General features: G+C 55.3%; 1 protein-coding gene across 2 annotated transcripts in view; it reads left to right on the top strand.

Moving 5' to 3' along the window:
- The window catches only part of BMP8B (bone morphogenetic protein 8b), a 30,808-nt gene extending 13,695 nt beyond the window's left edge, over positions 1-17,113 (top strand). Inside the window, exons 2-7 of one of the 2 annotated variants that reach the window (XM_059377398.1) lie at positions 1,470-1,659; positions 2,068-2,216; positions 8,333-8,527; positions 9,318-9,397; positions 9,956-10,066; positions 13,513-17,113. In XM_059377398.1, coding sequence (XP_059233381.1) covers positions 1,470-1,659; positions 2,068-2,216; positions 8,333-8,527; positions 9,318-9,397; positions 9,956-10,066; positions 13,513-13,662 — 875 coding nt within the window. In that variant the 3' untranslated portion in view covers positions 13,663-17,113. Of the gene's footprint in view, positions 1-1,469; positions 1,660-2,067; positions 2,217-4,351; positions 5,086-8,332; positions 8,528-9,317; positions 9,398-9,955; positions 10,067-13,512 lie in introns of those variants that run through there. The other variant, XM_059377399.1, reaches the window with a different exon arrangement.
- The last annotated feature ends 1,835 nt before the right edge of the window (positions 17,114-18,948 follow it).

Here is an 18,948-nt window from a genome sequence, read left to right as displayed (position 1 = left end):
CCCAGCCCAGCTGTTGGCCTGTCCCTCGCTGGACCCACTCCCTACCGCAAGGACAGGAAGCGTTCCCCACATCCACCTCCGCCCCAGCCTGGTGACTTGTGGTCCCGGACCCCAGTAGCCAGAGAAAGAGTTTTTAAAAAGACTCACAGACATGTCATTAAAATCTCAGTGTTGGGTTTGGGGGAAGGTGCTGGGTGGCTCCCGCCCCTGCTTTCTGGAAACAGATTTGGGGCGTTTGACAGTGAGAGGAGACTAAAGTGGGATGGGACTAAATATACCGTCCTGGGCATTTCCGGGCAGTGGGGGGATGTGGGATTGACTCGCCACCCCAGCCTCCGGCCCAGATAGATCAGCCCCACTTCGGCTCCCCTCCAGCCTGTGCATCCCTTTCCCCTCTGCGCCTCTTTCACCCGCACTTCAAACCACATCGCCCCCCTGCTGCCCAGAACCCTAAACCCCACTGGCCAGACACACAGCTGGTGCTCCCAGGCCAGAATTCCAGCCCTCCAGAGTCAGACCACAGCTAGACTCAGGGCCGGTCCCCCACAGCGCTGACCTGTGGACACCCCCGCGCTGCACACCTGTGCCTCTGAGGTCTCCTCTGCCTAGTATGGCTTCCCTGCCACCTTTTCCACCCCACAGGATTCTGTCCCATCCTTCAAGGCCAGTTCAGGTGGCACCTCCCCGGGAAGCCTGCTCAGATCCCACCCATCATAGGACCGTCCAGCTTCCCTGGGACCTGACCAGGTGTCACCAGGCGCTGTCACTCCTACTTTGCTCCTTCTTGTTCCTTTCCAGGTCTCCCTCTGACCCTCCTCCTTCCTTCACCTTGTCACCAAACAGGAACTGCCATCCTTTGTCTTTCGCTGTGTTTGTGGCTGTTGTTTTCCCTGCCTGTGCTATCTATTCCTCAGCCCTAAGCCTTGGTTCAGGCTGGGCCATTCCTCTGCATTGTCCTCCCTTGACATGGGGGCACATCCACTCTCAGCCCTTGAGGCCCAGCTCCGGGGTCAGTTGCAAACACTCCCTCTCCCCCAGGCTCCCGTGCATACACATCAGCAGACTCTGCTCAGCCCCGGCCTCAAAAACATGATCAGCTCTGTCTCTGCCCACCCCGTGGCCTGTTTCTGCCTTAGGTCTGATGTCAGTCTTCCCAGAGGAGGGACGTGCCCTCAGGTCCCATCCTTGGGTCCCAGAGCCAGCAGGGAATGGGTGGGGCAGGCTGGGTTTGGGGCTTGGGGGTCAGAAGCAGAGGCAGCTCTTGCTGGCACCACGGTGTGCTGGGCCCTGTGCCGGACACCTCAGCGATTGACCTGCCATGCCCTCTCAGCACCAGGAGGCAGAGCTTGGGAGCAAGTCCCCTTGCAGAGGAGGGAGCTGTCCCCACCCAGGCTGCCCCGGGCCCCATCTCCCCCAGCCCCAGCTCTGTCCAGAGCACAAGTGACTGACGGCCCTACTCTATCTCGCAGTGGAGCGTGACCGCACCCTGGGCTACCAGGAGCCCCACTGGAAGGAGTTCCGCTTCGACCTGACCCAGATCCCAGAGGGCGAGGCGGTCACAGCCGCCGAGTTCCGGATTTACAAGCTGGCCAGCGCCCACCTGCTCAACAGGACCCTGCATGTCAGCATGTTCCAGGTGGTCAGGGAGCAGTCCAACAGGTGCCTACCCTCACGCTGCCTCCTGATGAAGCCTGGCCGAGGAGGGGACACTTCCCAGAGGACAGAAGGGGAGCTCCCTGGGCAGTACACCCTCAGAGGCAGAAGGATATTTGGCCAAGGCCTCATGTCACTGTGGGTAGAGGCCCAGCATAGGTCACGCTTCACATCCCTGCCATGCTGTCCCGGCTGTGGGACCATGGGCAGGTCACTGAGCTCCCGAGCATTGGTTTCCACACCCCTGCTGGGCCCAGTAGCATTTTGTGCAGTACATAAAGTGAGAGAAGGCACATGGGGTGCCCACCCCGAGCCAGGCGGGATAGGTGCCCCACACAGCATCCCCCAGGTGGGCTCTAGAAACGCAAAGGCAGCTGTGCCGGCCCTCAGTTAATTGTTTTTTCATGTCCACAGGGAGTCTGACTTGTTGTTTTTGGATCTTCAGACGCTCCGAGCTGGGGACGAGGGCTGGCTGGTACTGGACGTGACAGCAGCCAGTGACCGCTGGTTGTTGAGCCGGAACAAGGACCTGGCGCTCCGCCTCTATGTGGAAACGGATGATGGTAAGGCTCAGGGTTGGGCAGCAGACCTTCTCCTGGGGGCTCTTCAGTGCTGCTGGCACAGAGCCAGCTGCAACCACCTCCTTTGGCCCTGGAGGCCTGGCCTCTCTCAGCCAGCGACTGGGGTGATAATCTCCTAACCACTTTGGGTGCTCACTGGGGTGCAGAAGCCACGGTACCCACAGCGGGAGCCCCCTACCACGCTGGTCTCCCTCCTCTCCTTTTGCAGAACCAACATTTCAGTCACTAAGAGAGAGTCCATGTTGTCCCTCCCCATACTGGGCACGGCCGAAGGGAGGCAGTTACACCCTCAGACTCGGAGCAGAGAGGCCTGGGTTTGAATCCCAGCTCTTCAGCACTCTAACCTGGTGAGCTTGGCAGGGTACTTACCTTCAGTGTCTCAGTGTCCTCCTCTGTAGAACAAGGGTTCACATCTTCATTCATTCCCCAGGCAGCTGGGGGAGAATCTCCTTCATCGCAGGCAGTGGAGTGGAGGAGGGAGAGGCAGGAAGTGGGCAGAGGATGGTGGATCTGAGCTACAGCAAGGGGCCGCCATGGCTGGAGCTGGGTGGGCAGGGGCGAGGTGGGAGAGGAGACTGAGAGCTGCAGGGCACATCCTGAGTGTGGGTGAACCCGGGCCCCGTGTCAGGGTGGCTCCCTGTATTTCATAGCAATGGAGGATGACGGGATCTGAGTCAGGCTTTTAGAAAAGAGCCCTCTGAGACAGCCCCTGGAGGAGGGCATCACTTACCCCGGTGCTTAGTGAATTAGGCTTCCCATAAGTACAGTGGGGACGGGGCAAGCGAAGTGAGTTCACAGAGGAGAAAGCTGATGGCACTAACTTAGCAGGTGACCAAGGCTCAAGGTGTCCTGCACCTGCTGTGTCCCCTTGACGTGATGGAATGGGAAGGGCCCTTCATCTCGTTCATCCCAGAACCCCACCTGACCGTGGGAAAAACATCAGACAAATCCAAATCGAAGGACCTGCTATAGATGCCTGACGAGTGCTTCTCACAACTGTCCAGGTCGTCAAACACAAAGAAAGTCTGAGAGATAGTAACAGCCCGGGGAGCCTAAGCAGTTGTAGCAACGGAATGCCATGTGGGATCCAGGAGGGGACCCTGGAGGAGAGAAAGGACACTGGGGAAGACCAGTGAGGTCCGAATACATTGTGTTTAGTTTATCCTCGGACTTAGTGTTGGTCATTTAGTTGTGACAAGTGCACAGTGCTAATGTCAATGTTGGCATTTCCCGGGGAAACGGGCCTGAGTATCTGGGAACTGTCTGTACTGTCCTTGCGATTTTTCTGTAAATGTCAGCTGTTGTAAAATAAAAACTTAGTGTGTGTGTCCAACAAAGGTCCTGTCCCCCTGCAGTAGTCTGGGGGGGACAAGAGCAAAGTCAGAGCAACAGGAGCCACGAGCTGCAGGGGAGAGTGGAGACGTGCTTGTTGGTTGGTAGCAACAGAAATAGAGAAGAGGGGATAGAGGAGGAATGATGGAAAACGTGGATCGAGCCAGTGGCCATTTTTAATAGAATCGTTATATTTTCCTGCCTGAGTGTGGGTAGTGGACGGGCAGGCTTGAGGGAGCAAACCAGGAGGCCTTTTTCGGCAGCGATGTTATTGAGAGCCCTGGTTGACGTCCAGATGGAGTCTCAGCTAGGACAGGTGAGAGCTGGGGCACAGGTGGGAAGCGCCCACATCTAAGTGGCTTGAGAGGCCTGGAACCGGAGCAGGTCTCCTGGGCAGGGGTGTGGATGGAGAAGGAAGGGGACGGTCCAGAACTCTGGGGCCTCCCCTATGGAGAGGGCTGCCCAGAAGGGGTGATGTGGAGGATCTTTCCATCCCATGGGGGTTCTGGGGTGGAGAAGGTGGCCTTCCAGCCAACCTGAGGGCTCAGGGTCAGTCTTCCCCTATAGACACCACCAAGGGGCCTCTGCAGGCATGGCTCCCTCCCCCATCGGGTGCAGGGTCCTGGGTTTGGGTCCTGCAGGCTAAGAGGCACGATGCTTCCCGAGCCTCTTGGGAGTGTGGAGGGGCCAGGACGTCGGGGGTCACCTTGTCTCCACATAAACACCCTGTGTGCCCTCCCTGCTCTGTGACGTGGCAGCTGTGGCAATCAGTCAATCATTACCAGGTCCAGAGCCAGGAGGCAGAGGGCATGATGGCAGTCCTTCATCGGTTCGCCAGATTGTACACGGACCCCATGGAGCTTGGGAAAGACATCTCCGACAGTGTCAAGCTCAGGGTCATGGCTTTGGGCTCTGCAGGATTCCAGAGAACCTGATAAAGGTGCTGCTCAAGACACATGTCAAGGAAGCAGCAACATGGGGGTGGACGACTTTGGGCTGGGCGTTCTCTTGGAGACCAAGCAGGCCCCCCATATCATTGGCACTGAGCAGGGGAGAACCAGTGCCTGTCCCGCAGCTGGGGCTGGAGCTGCCACCCCAGGGCCCCGGGGGAGCACATCCCTAAGGGGTGCACAGGGGTGCCCCTGTTCTACAGGCCCATAGCCTACAGGATCCTGGTGCAGGAGAGAGGTGCCCCCATCAGGTACTCGCAGGAGGTCACATGGCCCTCAAGAACCAGTACCCAGAGGTGAGGGACTTTCTCGGGGACCACTGTCTTCTGGAGCGTCCATCTTGGTGGGTTTGCTTTAGTGAAAGGGTGAAAGGCCCACTGCGGAGGAAACGTTATCTTCAGAAGAAGCGCCAGGAGTTCCAACGTGCCCATGAGCAAAGCTGCAGAAACCTCCATGATGGGGGCAGAGGAAGCTACAGGTGTGGGCATGTCTGCCCCTGCAAATGTCCAGGTTCCTAACGCTGATACGGCCGTGTCATCTGGAGAGAAAAGTATGAGAAAAGAATTGAACATCTCATGGTGCAGCCAGAGGAAGGTGAGAAAGCCAAGTGTGTGGGTGACCCCAGGGCCTGGAGCATCACATGGGCAGCTCTTGAACACGAGGATGGCATGTGCGCCACCTGGGGCATAGGAATCCCGCTCCTGCCCAGCAACTACATCAGCCCAGATGTAACTATTCATCTTCACCGTGAAAATGGGATCCTGGGCTTCCTTCCGTTTCCATTAAAAGAGGAGGTGGATGCAGATCTCATCACTGCGGGTGAGCAGACGGTCACCATTTCCCTCGGGAGCTGTTTTTTCTCCCACGAAGACTCATCTGTAGTAATTCGAGGGGACACCTCTACCTCACCATACTGGGAGCCGTGCAGGTTTCCTGTCTGGTGACAGGCTAAAGGGGTCACCCCCAGAAAGAAGGGGAGCAGCCCGGAGGGAGCCATCGGTTTGGTGTCCAACACCAAGGCCAGAATGGTGGTCACCATGCAACACCACACCAAGGACAGGGGACCCCACGTCTTGGAGAAATGCACTGGGCTGCTGACCAGGGCGCTGTGCGGACAAAACCATCCTCAAGAAGGCTGTGTTCCACGTGCACGGGAAGAAAGGCCCCACGCGGATCGAACTCTGGGATGGCCTGATGGAGGACGACGTCAGAAAGAGCTCGGGCAGCCCTTTGCCCTGTCCCCAAACCTCAGACCCACACAGCAGGTGGCAGCCTGAGCTGGGAAGGAAGCCCCGGTCACAGAGGGTGGGTTTCACTGGAAACCAGAGGAGGTCTGGTCACCTCTCTCCATGGCGCTGGCTGTCTGACCTGCTTTCCCACCGCCAGACAGACTATTCTGCCAAGAGGGATATGGCTTTAATTAAAAACCAAAGAAGAACGGAGCCCTTTATCTTGTTTGTTCTGTACTTCCCAGAATGGTCTGGTACCATCGTCAGGCGCTGTGAAGGCCCTCCTCACTGTGCTGTTTACATGACATTGTGTGCGGCTCGAATGAGCCCACGGGACAGCTTTCACAGAAGGGCCTCCCCTTGTGAATGAGTCAGGAAATGTGGGGGGATGGGGAGGAAGGCGTGACCACCCCCATACCCCCAAGGCCCCACTTTGCCAGCACCGTACGCCCCGTGACCTGGGGGATGCTGTCCGGGTGAGCTTGTCTTCCTGCGGCCCCTCTGACTTTTCCTCTGGGGCCTCCGTCCTCTGGTCAAATTCTGTGTCCCTGCGGCCTCCCTCTTCCTCCCTGCACGTCCTCCTGCTCGTGGCTCGATGGGTGTGTCTGGAACGACAGCAAGGTTGTCTTGCTGGGCCAGAGGACTGGCAACGCAGTGACAAGGTTCCCCTGTCGAACAGCCGTCCCTCCGTGTGCTGTCGAAGGCTGCGGCTTGTGGGAAGAGGTTCTAGAAACCTAAGACGGATTTCTGGGTTTTCTCATCCTCAGGCTCCTGCTGCTGCTGGCCTCCTGTCCAGCAGGATTCTTCCCAAGTGAACCTCTAATGGGTCCAGGGCATTTGTGTGTGGCAGGTGATGTCATAGGTCAGAGTTCAGTCTTTGGATTGATTCGTTGTTCAGTCAACTTGGCCCAAGGACATGGGCCTACAGCACAGCTATTGAAGGACTGACCTTTACCAGAAGAGCAGGACTGTGGGTGGGGCAGGCAGTGCCCTTGACCTGTGGTGTATCCCAGTGACTCATAATAGACCCACTAATGGAGCAAACATAGGTATTTGTACATGTGGACGTCTGTATACTGTATGATAAATGCATGTGTTTCTATACATATGTGTGTGTATGTCAGGGTGGTCACTTCGAGGGGACAGGGACACGGAAGGGGAACAGTTGACTCTGCATGTTATAAAGCATAAAACTGAGTTAGTAATCCTCTCCTGTTGTTTAAGAAAATTCCACAGGAAGAGAAAATGAAGGGGTCTGTGGCACTCTCGTCTTCACAGTGGAAGCCAGGAAATAACTGACGTGTTTAAAGTGAAGCTAATATCTAAATATGGTGTATTTTCTCAAAGGATTTTATACATTTGAAATGCTCATTGTGGAGACATTTTAACAGCAGTGAACGTGTTTATATGAAAAAGTTGGAAAAAATACAGACACTCATGGTCACCATTGTGTAAAACTTCAATTCACATGAATATATTCCAGAAATATGAAAATGCTGTGTTGGAGTGTGGAGAGATTTCAGAGGGATCTTTTTTTTCTCAAAGGTTACTTTACAGTTGCTATTGTATTACTTGGACAATTAAAAAATCAGGAGGCAGGAAGCCTGGTGGCTCAGTCAGTTGAGAAGCCTTGCTCACTCTTGGTTTTGGCCCAGGTCATGATCTCAAGGTTGTGAGATCAAGCCCCACATGGGTCTCTATGCTAAGCTGGGAGTCAACTTGAGACTCTCTCTCCCAGTCAGAATAAATAAATAAATCCTAAAAAAAAAAAATCAGGAGGTCCTTTGGAAATACAAAGAGGTACAGGAAATTAGTTTTATTGGTGGAGTCGACATTTCCAGGGATCATGTCTGTGTTTCTTAAGGCATCCTCATCTTTAAGCAGCTTTGGGACCAAATCTCATTTTAATGGGTAACCCTCTTCCTATCCAGAGGCCTCCGTATTTCCCTGCCCACAGTCTTTTCTCTCTTTTTGGACCCACAAACCTGGGGTTAACTCTTAAGTGAATAAGAACTTGGGGTCTGGAATTAGACGTGGGCTGAACCCCAGCTCTGGGACTTTGGCCTGATGTTGTGGCCCTGCTGTCCCCGGTGTCCCGTTTGTGGGCATCACAAGCAGAACAAGCCCTTGCTATGTCCTGGCAGCTGCTCCCATCTGCTGGGGCACAATCCATCGAGTCCTCCGAAAGTATGGGGTGGGCGGGAGAACTTGGGCCTTGGAGCTCTTAGACGGCAGTGGGAACCACGGTTCTGTGCTCCCCTGGCCACGGGGCTCCAAAGTTTCTCCGTGAGGCATGTGGTCCAGGTTACTGTGGAGACACATGGGGTCACAAGTGGGAGTCGCTCAAACCTGTAAAGGGCTTCACAGATGGCAGTGTTGACCACTGTCACAAATGACGACCCTGTGTTGGCAAGGCCCCCCGCCCTGTCTTCCGTGGACCATCTCCCTTGGGTCTCCAGATGAGGAAACTGAGGACCTCTGCCTCCATGGGCCAGAGCCCGTGCAGTCTCTAATGGAAGGGTCCCCGCTGTCCCCTGTGCCCGGCCCTGCCCGTGAGTGACCGCCCTCTCTCCTGTCTCCATCCCAGGGCACAGCGTGGATCCTGGCCTGGCCGGTCTGCTGGGGCGACAGGCGCCACGCTCCAAGCAGCCTTTCCTGGTCACCTTTTTCAGGGCAAACCCCAGTCCCATCCGAGCCCCTCGGGCAGCCAGGCCCCTGAAGAGGAGGCTGCCGAAGAAAACCAACGAGCTGCCACATGCAAACAGACTTCCAGGGATTTTTGGTGAGGTCCAGGGCAGGCCTGCGGCTGGGCCCCAGAACAGCTCTGGGGGACAGAACCCTCCAGGCCTGCCATAGGTTCAAGCCTGTGCTTACCCTCCAGCACTTTCCCGACACCTCCTTTGTCCTGTGTGCCTTGAAGACCAGCCACTGTCCTCTCTGTTCCTGCCACCCAGAAGCATCTTCTCAGACCTCCTCTGGCTCACCAGGGCTTTTTCCAGAAGTCTGTCAGCACCAGGTGCCCCTTCCTCCAGGCACTGGTGGCTCTCAGGTCTCCCCTGGGGACCCTGAGGACCCATTGTTGTTTTCTCCCCACCTGACCAAGTTCCTTGGGATCGGGGTGGGCCTGCCCTGCCCTCCTGCCCTCCTTTCCTCCATGGGGAGTCAGCCTTTGGCCTCCATAGAACCACTCAACCCGGCGGAATGGGTGCGGCAGAAGAGGTGTGGGGAGGTCAGGAGGTATCTCTGCAGAGGAGGAGCCGCCTGATGTCCTGGGCCCCCTTGGGCTCTTTATTGGCACCTTTGGGGCCACAGGTTGGAAGTCAAAGGAGGCTGGGCTCAGTGCAGGGTTACTCTGTAGCTATCAGGAGCCACTGGAGCCATGGAAGTTTCTCAAGCTGGGTCAGGGCACCAGCAGAGCTGCAGGATAGGCTTTATGACACCACATGCCTTAGTTCCTCTTCAATCATTTTATTCAACAAATATGCCCAATGCGGTGTCCCCACCCTAGGAGCCACCAGGGGTAGCTGCATGAGCAGGAACCCCAGAAAAGACCTGTGCTTCTGTCCCTGCAGATGATGTTCACGGCGCCCACGGCCGGCAGGTTTGCCGGCGGCATGAGCTCTATGTCAGTTTCCAGGACCTCGGCTGGCTGGTAATTTCTGACTGTCCTCCTCCTTCTTAAATGATGGTCCCCACCCAAACATCCTAAGTGTAGCTCCAGGAGGAGGTAGAATTATGGGTGATTTTCATTTTCTCATGCATTAGGCTCTTCTGTGTTTTCTGAAGGGAGAATATCTTACTTTTATTGTGAGAAGTGCTTCTTGGTAAAAACCATGAAAAGAGGGATATTTTGAATCCTCAGCCCTAACAGGTCAGATCTGCAACAGGGAAACGGAGGCCATGGTGGGCAGTGCGCCTGTGCACCTGCTGGGACTGCAGCTCTAGGAGGCGTGGGCGGTAGGGGCAGGTGGGGAGGACAAGGCCCGGGCTGACTGCACATGAGGGGGACAGAGCTGTGCCCAGCCCCACCTGCTGAGAGTGCCCAGCCTCTTGGGGGAGCCTGTCTGAAGGGACCCTGGGGTTGGCTGACTGGCCTGGGGCTAGGGGCTGGGTGCGGGGCAGCCCCGAGCCATCCTGTGCCGGGTGCTAGATTCAGGAGCTCAGGAGGGGGCATCTGGATGGGACTCACCTTCTCCCCTTACACCCCCAGGACTGGGTCATTGCTCCCCAAGGCTACTCGGCCTATTACTGTGAGGGGGAGTGCTCGTTCCCACTGGATTCGTGCATGAACGCCACCAACCATGCCATCCTGCAGTCCCTGGTCAGTACTGCGTCTGTCTGGTCCGGCTCCCGGGGATGGGGGTTGGCACGGCCCAGTGAATGGAAGCCCCTGCCAGGGGGTCAGGGGGCTCTCTCTGCCTAGAACCTTCCCTGTACACGTGAGCAAGGACGGCCTGCACCTGGAGGGAAATGGGTGCCTCTATGGCCGTGCTGGCCGTGTAGACGCCTATGTACCTCAACATGCATATACCCAACTTACCCTGACTGCTGGTGCACACCAACCTCTGTATACTGCACACACACGTGTGAGGACACCACAGACAGTATGTGGGTACCCAGATTTACAAGACATGCTTGCTCATGGTCAGACACACAGTGCCTGCATAACGGGCGTACATCCCTCCTGGGGCCCATGTGCTCCGAACACACACATCACTGTGTGCACATGAGTGACACACACGTGCGCTCAGCCGCCTGCTGCGTGTGTATGCAGGGAGGGGTGCGGGTGTGCCTCGCTGGGCTTCTGGGTTCTGGCCTCCCCTGTTCACCTCCCCGCTGGCACTTTTTTCCTTTGTGCTTTCCGTAGACGGTATGGCTTTGGGAGCTGTGGCCGGGGTACCTTCACAAGCTGCCGTTGATTGCTAAGTGTTTTAAATGTTTGTTGGTTCTAGGGTTGAAATTTCTTCCTAGAACATTTAGATAGAATCCACCCCATGTTAATCTAGTAATAGGTGACGTGATGCTTCTGAGCAAGAGTAAATGTATCTGCAACAGCAGTTTTGACCCTGTGGTGACACTGCCTTTCTCAGACCCAGTGGGACTTGCTGCCCCCAGGAGCCCTTTTCCTGTGAGAAGCTCGGGAGTGATGAGATATGTGTGCTTCCTCCGGCCCATAGGGGCGAGTGGGTGGTGGTCACCCACGTCAGGATGGCTGGGTGGACTCAGGCTGCAGGGCAGTGGGGGGGCAGCTGGGAAGGTGATGCTGGGGTTGGGCAGGGGCTGGCACAGAGGGGCTTATGGTCCCACCTAGGATGCTGGGTGGATGGACTGATTTCCAAGGAAACTGAGAAGCTGGTGCAGGGTTTTAGCAACACAGGTCAGTGATCTGACTTACTCTAGAAGTAACTGGCAGCAACACGCAGATGAATGGGATCGAGGGTGGGGCAGGCGGGGAGCCAAGTGAGGGGCTGCTGTGGTCACCCGACAAGGGGTGGGGGCAGCTGGTGGAGGGTGGAGGTAAGGCTGCTCATGGGCATGGGTGTGGGGTGGGAGGAACCCAGGAGCCTACAGATGAGGGCTATGTGAAGACAGGGATGGGGAGCCTTGTCGGGGGCAGAGTCGTTGCTGGGGTCCAAGGTGGTGAAGGGGGGGACAGCAGTTCTGCACCAGCTGCACCGTAAGATTGGGGTCCAATTAGATCTCAAGCAGGGTTGCCGGTGGGAAACCAAAGCAACAGATCTGAGGTCAGAGAGGTGGCCAGGCCGAAGCTCTGTGAGAGAGGGGCATGTGGTCAAGCTTCAAGTCCTCGAAACAGATGAGCTCCTTTGGGGAGACCGCAGACACTGAAGAGGTGGCTAGGACTGGCCTCCTCTGTGGGGATGCCAGGGCAGTGATGGGGGTCTTGGGGTGTCCTGGGGGCCAAGAGAAGAAAGCATTTCCCCCTGGGCTCATCCTCCCAGCCCTTCTCCATGCAGCAGCCAGGGGCCCCACTAAAGCACAGCTGAGCACTTTGTTCTCAGCTGAGAAGCTCGCCTTGCCTCCCATCATTCCCCGGGGGAAGGCTGAGCCCCTGGCCTGGGACACAGAACTCCTCACGAGCCACCCTGCTGACCTCGCCAGCATCCCCACATGCCCCAGTGTCCTTATCTCCCTGCACAGGCCTAGTGCCAGGATGGCCCGATTTTCCCACTTTTCTGGCTTTGCACTTGCTGTTCCCTCCACCTTGAAGGCCGCCTCCCCCGCTCTGGGCCCAGCTACCACCTGCTTACCTGCACACCCCGTGTCTGTGGCCCTTCCTGTCAGGGTCAGTCACCATGCTTATGCTCCCAGTGCTAAGCACCCGTGTGCTGTGCCAACCCCCATGGGTCCTGTTTGTCCACTGGAATGTTCCCTGTCTCCCCTTCCTCCCCACTGAGTCTGTGAGAGTAGTGACCATGTCTGGGACATTTCTGTGACCCATCCTGGCAGAGCTGGCACAGGATACATGTTCTAGATATGTTCATGCTGGAAAATGAGAAAAGAACCATTATACTCATTTGGCAGAGAAGAAAATGAGCCCCATAGATGCGTGATTTGTACCCAATAATGCACAGCCAGTAAGTGACCCTCCAATTTGGTCTCCCAGAGGCTCAAAGACAGGCTAAATGGAATGGCACATGAGCCTCCACAGATCATTCTGTTTGGTGCCAGATAGGGTAAAAGGCCTTCTTTCTGTCACTTAGCTAACAAAGCTCTTGTTTGGGGGAGTTTCAGGAAGGCCGCACCCCTGCAGTGCCTGACTTCTCCCCAGCACCCCAGTGCAGGAAAGGCCCTCCCTGGTTTCCAGACATGTGGACCCCGGCTGGTGCAGGTGGGCCGGTGTCCCCCAGTTTCTTCCACATGAACACCAAGCCCCGTCCCTGCACCTGGAGCTGCCAGACAGGTTGCCCCTAGCCAGCTTTGTCTGGGTCCCACTTGGCAGGCTCTGAGAGGCCCGATGTCCTGGGCTGCAGGGTGGCCACCACCCCTGGGTGTGGTAGGCTTCATCTTCTCTCCTGCCACCTCCCCACTTGGCCACCTCCCTGGCCCCAGGGAGGAGTCACAGGTAGTGCAGCCCATCCTGCCACTGCTCAGGAGAACTGTTTTTAGGAGGCTGAGTACAGGCTGCTCCTTCAGGCAGGCTCTTTGCTGGCAGTCATGCTGTTAAGAGGGTCACAAGTCCCCACACCTGGTCCCCGTTTCGCCACCGAGAGCTACGTGACTCAGCACCATGTGCAGCTTCCACACGCTCGGTCTCCGTCTGCCCAGAACAGAGCTGCCTTGGAGGTCATTGTCAGGGCTGGGACGTAAGGACTTTGAGGAGTAAGAGCGCCGGACACTCCAGGGGTGGACTGAGGATTCTGGGCTTTGTTTGGTTCTGGGAACATTCACTGGCCCACATTTGGTAGGGGAAACAGACGGCAAACAGCTAATGGGGACAAGAGACAATGCAGACACATCATGAGACACAGAGAGAGGAGCAGAGGGGTCCCCGGAGGGCTTCTGGGCACACCATGTGCTGGGGTGTCCTGTCTGAAGGGAGTAGGTGGGCCCTAAGGGCAGCGGGCCAGGGCAGGGGTACAGGGGCACGGGGTGGGGCAGGTCCCCACATGAGCACCTGCCTGCACTACAGGCAGAGGACGGAGCAGGGGAGGATGAGTGGCCAGAGACTCTGGGGCCAGCGAGGGTGGGGGTGCCAGGGCAAGGCCACCATGTTCACGCCTGTGCCTGCCCCCTTGCTCTGGCCAGGTGCACCTGATGAAGCCAGATGCAGTCCCCAAGGCGTGCTGCGCCCCCACCAAGCTGAGCGCCACCTCCGTGCTCTACTACGACAGCAGCAACAATGTCATCCTGCGCAAGCACCGCAACATGGTGGTCCGGGCCTGCGGCTGCCATTGAGGCCAGTGCCCGCCGCGGGGGACCCCTTCCGCCCAGGACAGGCCCCTCTCCAGAGCCAGGAAACCCTCAAACCTCGCCAGACTTCCGGTGGGTTGGCCCTCACAGATCAATGTATCTGTGTTCCTCTCTCCTTCCTGCCAGGGCTGGATCTTCTCCAGGCCCTGCTGCCCCCTTCCCTGCCTGAGGTTTGTGACAGTCTCTTGGCCTCCAGGCCTGGTGGTCTGAGTCATCAAGCAGGTTCTCTCCCAGCCGTCTCCTCCAAAAGCAGGTGCTGCCCAACATTTTGCATTTGGAACAAAAGTCTGAGGACCTATTCTTGTCCATTGCTGGCCCGGGCTTCGGGTAATATGGGGTGAACTGAGAAGCACCTGGGGCCCCAAATGGCTACCTCGGGCTCTTCACGGTTCATTTCAGGGCATGGATATGTGTAGACATGGTCTAGTCCACCTCCGGTTGCCTGCCCCTCCCAGGCATTTTCTGGGCACTTTTGTTAGAATGTGGACTTGCCCTCATTGTTGTGTCGTTGTGGATCTGAATATCAGCCTGCTGAGAGGCATGTGGGTCAACTCAAGAATGAGCTGATGAACAACATGATGTAAGGCAAAGGCCAATGGCATCTGTCTCCCCCCATCCTCTGCCTTGATCTGCCTCTGCTGTCTGGGGAAGAAGTGCCAGGCATGGACATTTGACCTTTGTAGAAACAAAAAATTTGGAGGGCCTCATTCGCCTGTCATCACATTGAATCATGAGGAGCTCAGCTCCCTGGAAAAGTTACCTTTTTATTGAACCTAGCAGGTAGATACATTGGGTGGTCCAGGAGGACAACGCTCAGCACAGATGACATCATTTCGCTTTCCCTTTGGCATGGCAAACATCAGTCACCAAACTTGGTATTTTTTCTTTCCAAACCTGTATAGAATTTCAAAATGATCCATATTAAAACTCCACACAGCCACTGCCAAGAGATCAGAGTTGACACGTGAAGTGAAAACTGTTTGCCATCTTCTGGTGTGCTAAGGAGCGATCCCCTTCATCCACAGCCATACCTCCGTGACCCTGGACAGCCTGTGGCTGGGGCTAGGGCCTCCCAGCACCTGCTTATGTCCAGAAGTTGTCAGAAACAGGCTGTCATAATCTGCACCACCCTGTACGCCCTGGAGCGCTGTCCTGTTTCTCAAGACCTGTGAGCCAAAGAAAAGGCCCCTGTCCCAGGGGAGTGACAGGCAGTAACAAGGCTGGCCCGGGGTGGGGAGGTTCCCGGAAACCGCTGTTCTCCTTGGAGCAGCCGCCCCAGGCAGTTGGGCTGTTTATTTGATTTCTGACTTGCTAAGCCTGTAATTTACCTGCTGGCACAGAGTCCAGCTGCCCGAACCCTAAAACACTGTCATTAAAAGCAGTTCGTGGGGCCGCCCCACCCTACAGGCATAGCCCAGCCAAGGTGGAGCCCCCCCATGTGCCCAAGAATGAGTCCTTCAGCAGTCATTCCACACCCCAAGGAGGGGCCCGGGATAGCAAATGTGGACGCTGGGGCCCTGCTGCAGGACAGCGGCCCCTCCACAGGGACCGGGAGGTGAGTCTGGAGTGAGCACAGAGGGAGACCCTCCCTGTACACAGAGGTTGGGCCCAGACTCTTGACAAAGTGGTGAGTTCTCCATCGGTGCAGGGATCTAAACTCTGGCTTAGAGGTTAGGAGACCAGACTCATAGGTGGCTTCTCCCTCTGGGCCTCATTTTCCATCTATACCTGAAGGCAGTGCGCTTTTTGGGTCTCCAAAGGGCCTCCCGCCAGGAATCTGTCTGCCAGCCCTTTCTCACACTGTACCCAGAAACAGCCTCATGGTCCTGAACTTGGGGGTCCGGTGGCAGTCAGATCAGAGTTGGTATATAATAGGGAACCTGTTTGCCATTCTAGTCCTTTGACGCTTCTGTCTTTCTAACATCAAGGACTGTCCTTTAGGCAAATATAAATTTAATATTAGCCAATTATTTTAGCTAATTTTTACTTCACCTGGTATGTTTTGTGCCCAGCCAACAGCCCAGCACAATTCGGGATGTACCAGGAATGTCTGTCAAATCACTCAAAAGGTTTATAGACTAGGAGTGCACCTCACCTGTCAGGGTGAGCATGGCACGAATGCCTGGAGGTTGTCCCCCTCCGTTTGCATGCCCAACACCTGAAGAGTAAGCCTTTGCCTGCTGACCTGGGTCAGACTTACAGCAACTGTCGCCATCCCCGCCGTCACTGAATGAGATCGCGCAGAAAAAGCCCTGAGCAGAGAAACAATTGTGAATGGATATAAGGTCCACGCATTTTATCCCGTTTATTGCAGGATACTGCATGCACTCACTGCATGCTACGTATTCCCAGTTACCTGTTTGCTGAGCCACGCACGGCAGCGGCAGGGAGCGGCCCACACGCCACCGTTTCCCTCTCTCTTGCTCAAGGCATGGCTTATCTGGGTGCATGGGACCAGGATAAATACGGGCGGTTGGTTAGACGCACCGATAGCTCTGAGTCAGCGACTGCTGCCAGGAAGGGGGGGGGGGTGGGCTGTGGGAAAAGGCTGAGAAGAAACGCAGCGGTCAGTCTTGGTTTGGGCAGTGCGAGGCTAGCCTCAAGGCCAAGTCAACACATCAGTATTCACAGTTTTCTAAGGTGGGGAAGTGACCCATTATGGAAAAATCCCTAAGAAATAGAAAAAGAGGCAGCATAGCAAGAAGACAGAATTTTGAAGTCAAATGGGTTTGAATCCGTTTTTCTTTTGTGGAGCAAGGTATTGGTTCTTTCCTTCCAGGCTATTACAAACATATGGACATTCACATTTAGGACAATGTCTGCCATCTGAACGCTTAGCAACAGGCGCCTGTTGGCATCATTTACTGATTTACTGATTTGCTTAGCCCTTTCCATGTTTGTCCACTAAATCTCCTCCCAGAAAGTGTGCTGTAGGTGGAGTATTTATTTCAGAGTTGTGCTTTTTCCTGGAAAATCTAGACCCTGCAATCTGTGGAGGGAAGACCTTGTGTGCCCACTTGCTTTCAAGGCCTAAGGAAAACGCCTGGTTATGGCCAAGGCTGTGAATATTTCCCTGTGTTCCCAGAGGCAAGGGGATCCCACCAGCCTGCTGAAGGTACAAAGCTTGACCCACCTCTTAAAAAAAATAGGTTTTTCATTTATTACAAAAATAATGCAGTTTTGGAGGAAAAATTGGAAAAAAAAATGCAACTGAAATCACAGTTGTATGACTCAGATAAACACACTTAATATTTTGGTGAATTTATTTCTAGGCTTTCTTCTTAGCATATACACATACAGATGTTTATATATTATAGACAGATATGTTTACAAAATTGGGATCATACCGTCTTCTATAAATTGTTTCGAAATATGCTTTTCCCACTTTATTATGCAGTAAAAAAATTTTCCTGTTAATAAATGTTTTTTGAAAACATGGCTTTTTAGATTTTTAACCCCCGAAGCCTACGAGACTCAGTGTTCACAACTAAAAAGTAGGTCCCTAGCCTTCCTGGGAGGGTTGCTGCAGGTTGTCATGACTGGCACCTAGAGCCCACCGTGCCTGAAGGCAGACCTGCTGTCTAAGAGGGAGCTCCAGCAGCCGCAGGCCTGATCTCAGGGCCACAGCCCAAAGGAGTCTGTGCACTGGCAAAACCCAGCCCTGTTTGCCACAATGGAGCAACGTGTACACCAACCAGGCCACCCTGGATGGGAGCCAGGCAGACCAAGGAAGGCACTCTGCCCTTTGGGCCATAGCAGATGCTGCATGGCACCTTCAGGTCCACTTCTGTCAGTGCACAGACTTCCCACGGAACAGGCTGGTGCTGGGCTGTGACAGCCGAACCAGGCCATGGGGCCACTCCTCCCTGGGCCCCAGGCCCCTCCTGCCTGGCAGAGAAGAGCATGGCTTCCTTGAGTCTCCCCAGAGGGTCCAGACTAATTATAAGGACCATGACTATGTCTTCCCCCAGGGCCTTGGGCCCCTGCCATAGCCTGAGGCTAGAGCCCAGTAAACCTCCCAGGACCACATTAAAGTATGGGGAGGCAGGCCAAGCTTCCTATCCCAGTTCTGCCATATTCTGGGTGCATGTCACCCGAGCCTTGGTTTCCCTCTGTATAGAGTTCCACTGTGGATACGATGATAATACCTGTGGATACTCTGGAGTGCACTGGGATGGGCAGTGGTGCCCAGTGGGTGCTAACAGAGAAGAAGAGAAAGCAACAAGGTCATTGTCACAGAAGTTAGTTCCCTCTTGGGAGGTGGCCATGTGCCATGCTATGCCCTTTAAACACAAACTTTCCTAGTGACTGACCTGTGATGGCCAGCATTTGCCCTCAGAGTGGAGGCATGTGCTTTGGGGGAAGGTCTCCTTTGGAAGCCCCACAGGGCCAAGGGTAACCATGTGGTACATCCTGGCCACAGGGAGGCAGAAACCCCGAGCAGGAGCTCAACAAAGGGTTGGGAGTCTGTTGGGCCCAGAGAAGCCAGAGGCAGGGTGAGAATGCCATCATCCCTCACAGGAGCGCTCCTGGGGCCACCAGGGCCAGGAGGCATTAAGCCTCTCCTGCACCTGGCTTGTCCAGATCTCAAGATGAAAAAGCCCAGCCCAGTGGATTCTGAATGGTCTTAGTAACCCAATCAGAGAGAGGTGTCTAGTGGCCATAGGGCTCAGTCCCTGCTTGGGGCCTTCAGCAGGTGAGGGATTCTCAAAAACCACCTGACTGAGCAGTATGGGGGGAGGGAAGTATGTGGAGAGGGAAGGGAGAGAGAAGCCAGCCTGACGTGAGCAGTGGCTGCATTAGAAGGAGCAGAGCTCAGCATGGGGTGGGGCTATGTCTTTCAGCAATTAGCAAGCTCTTCCTGTAAAAGTTCAAGTAGTCAATATTTTAGGCTTTGAAGCTGTGTTGGTTCATTTTGTGTCAGTTTGGCTCTAAATCAACAGATTGGAAGTAGCACAGATTACCCTCCATAATGTGGGTGGGCCTCACCTAATCAGTGGAAGGCTATTCAGAGAGAGAAGACAGAGACTGCATGAGGGAGGAGGAATTCTGCTTCCAGCCAGCCTTTGGACTCGAACTGCAACATCAACTCTTTCCTGGGTCTCCAGCCTATCAGCCCTGCAGAATTCCGACTTGCTATCCCCCACAATCATGGAACCAAATGCTTGAAATAAATCAATCTCTATATGCATACCTACACCTATCCTACTGGTTCTGTTTCTCTGGAAAGCTCTAACCCAGAGACCATACAGTATCTGTCCCTGCAGTAGG

Source organism: Mustela nigripes, chromosome 14 (genome assembly GCF_022355385.1).
Source record: "Mustela nigripes isolate SB6536 chromosome 14, MUSNIG.SB6536, whole genome shotgun sequence".
Taxonomy (NCBI): domain Eukaryota; kingdom Metazoa; phylum Chordata; class Mammalia; order Carnivora; family Mustelidae; genus Mustela; species Mustela nigripes.
The sequence above is the reverse complement of the archived record's forward strand: the minus strand, read 5'-3'. Positions and strand labels throughout refer to the sequence as shown.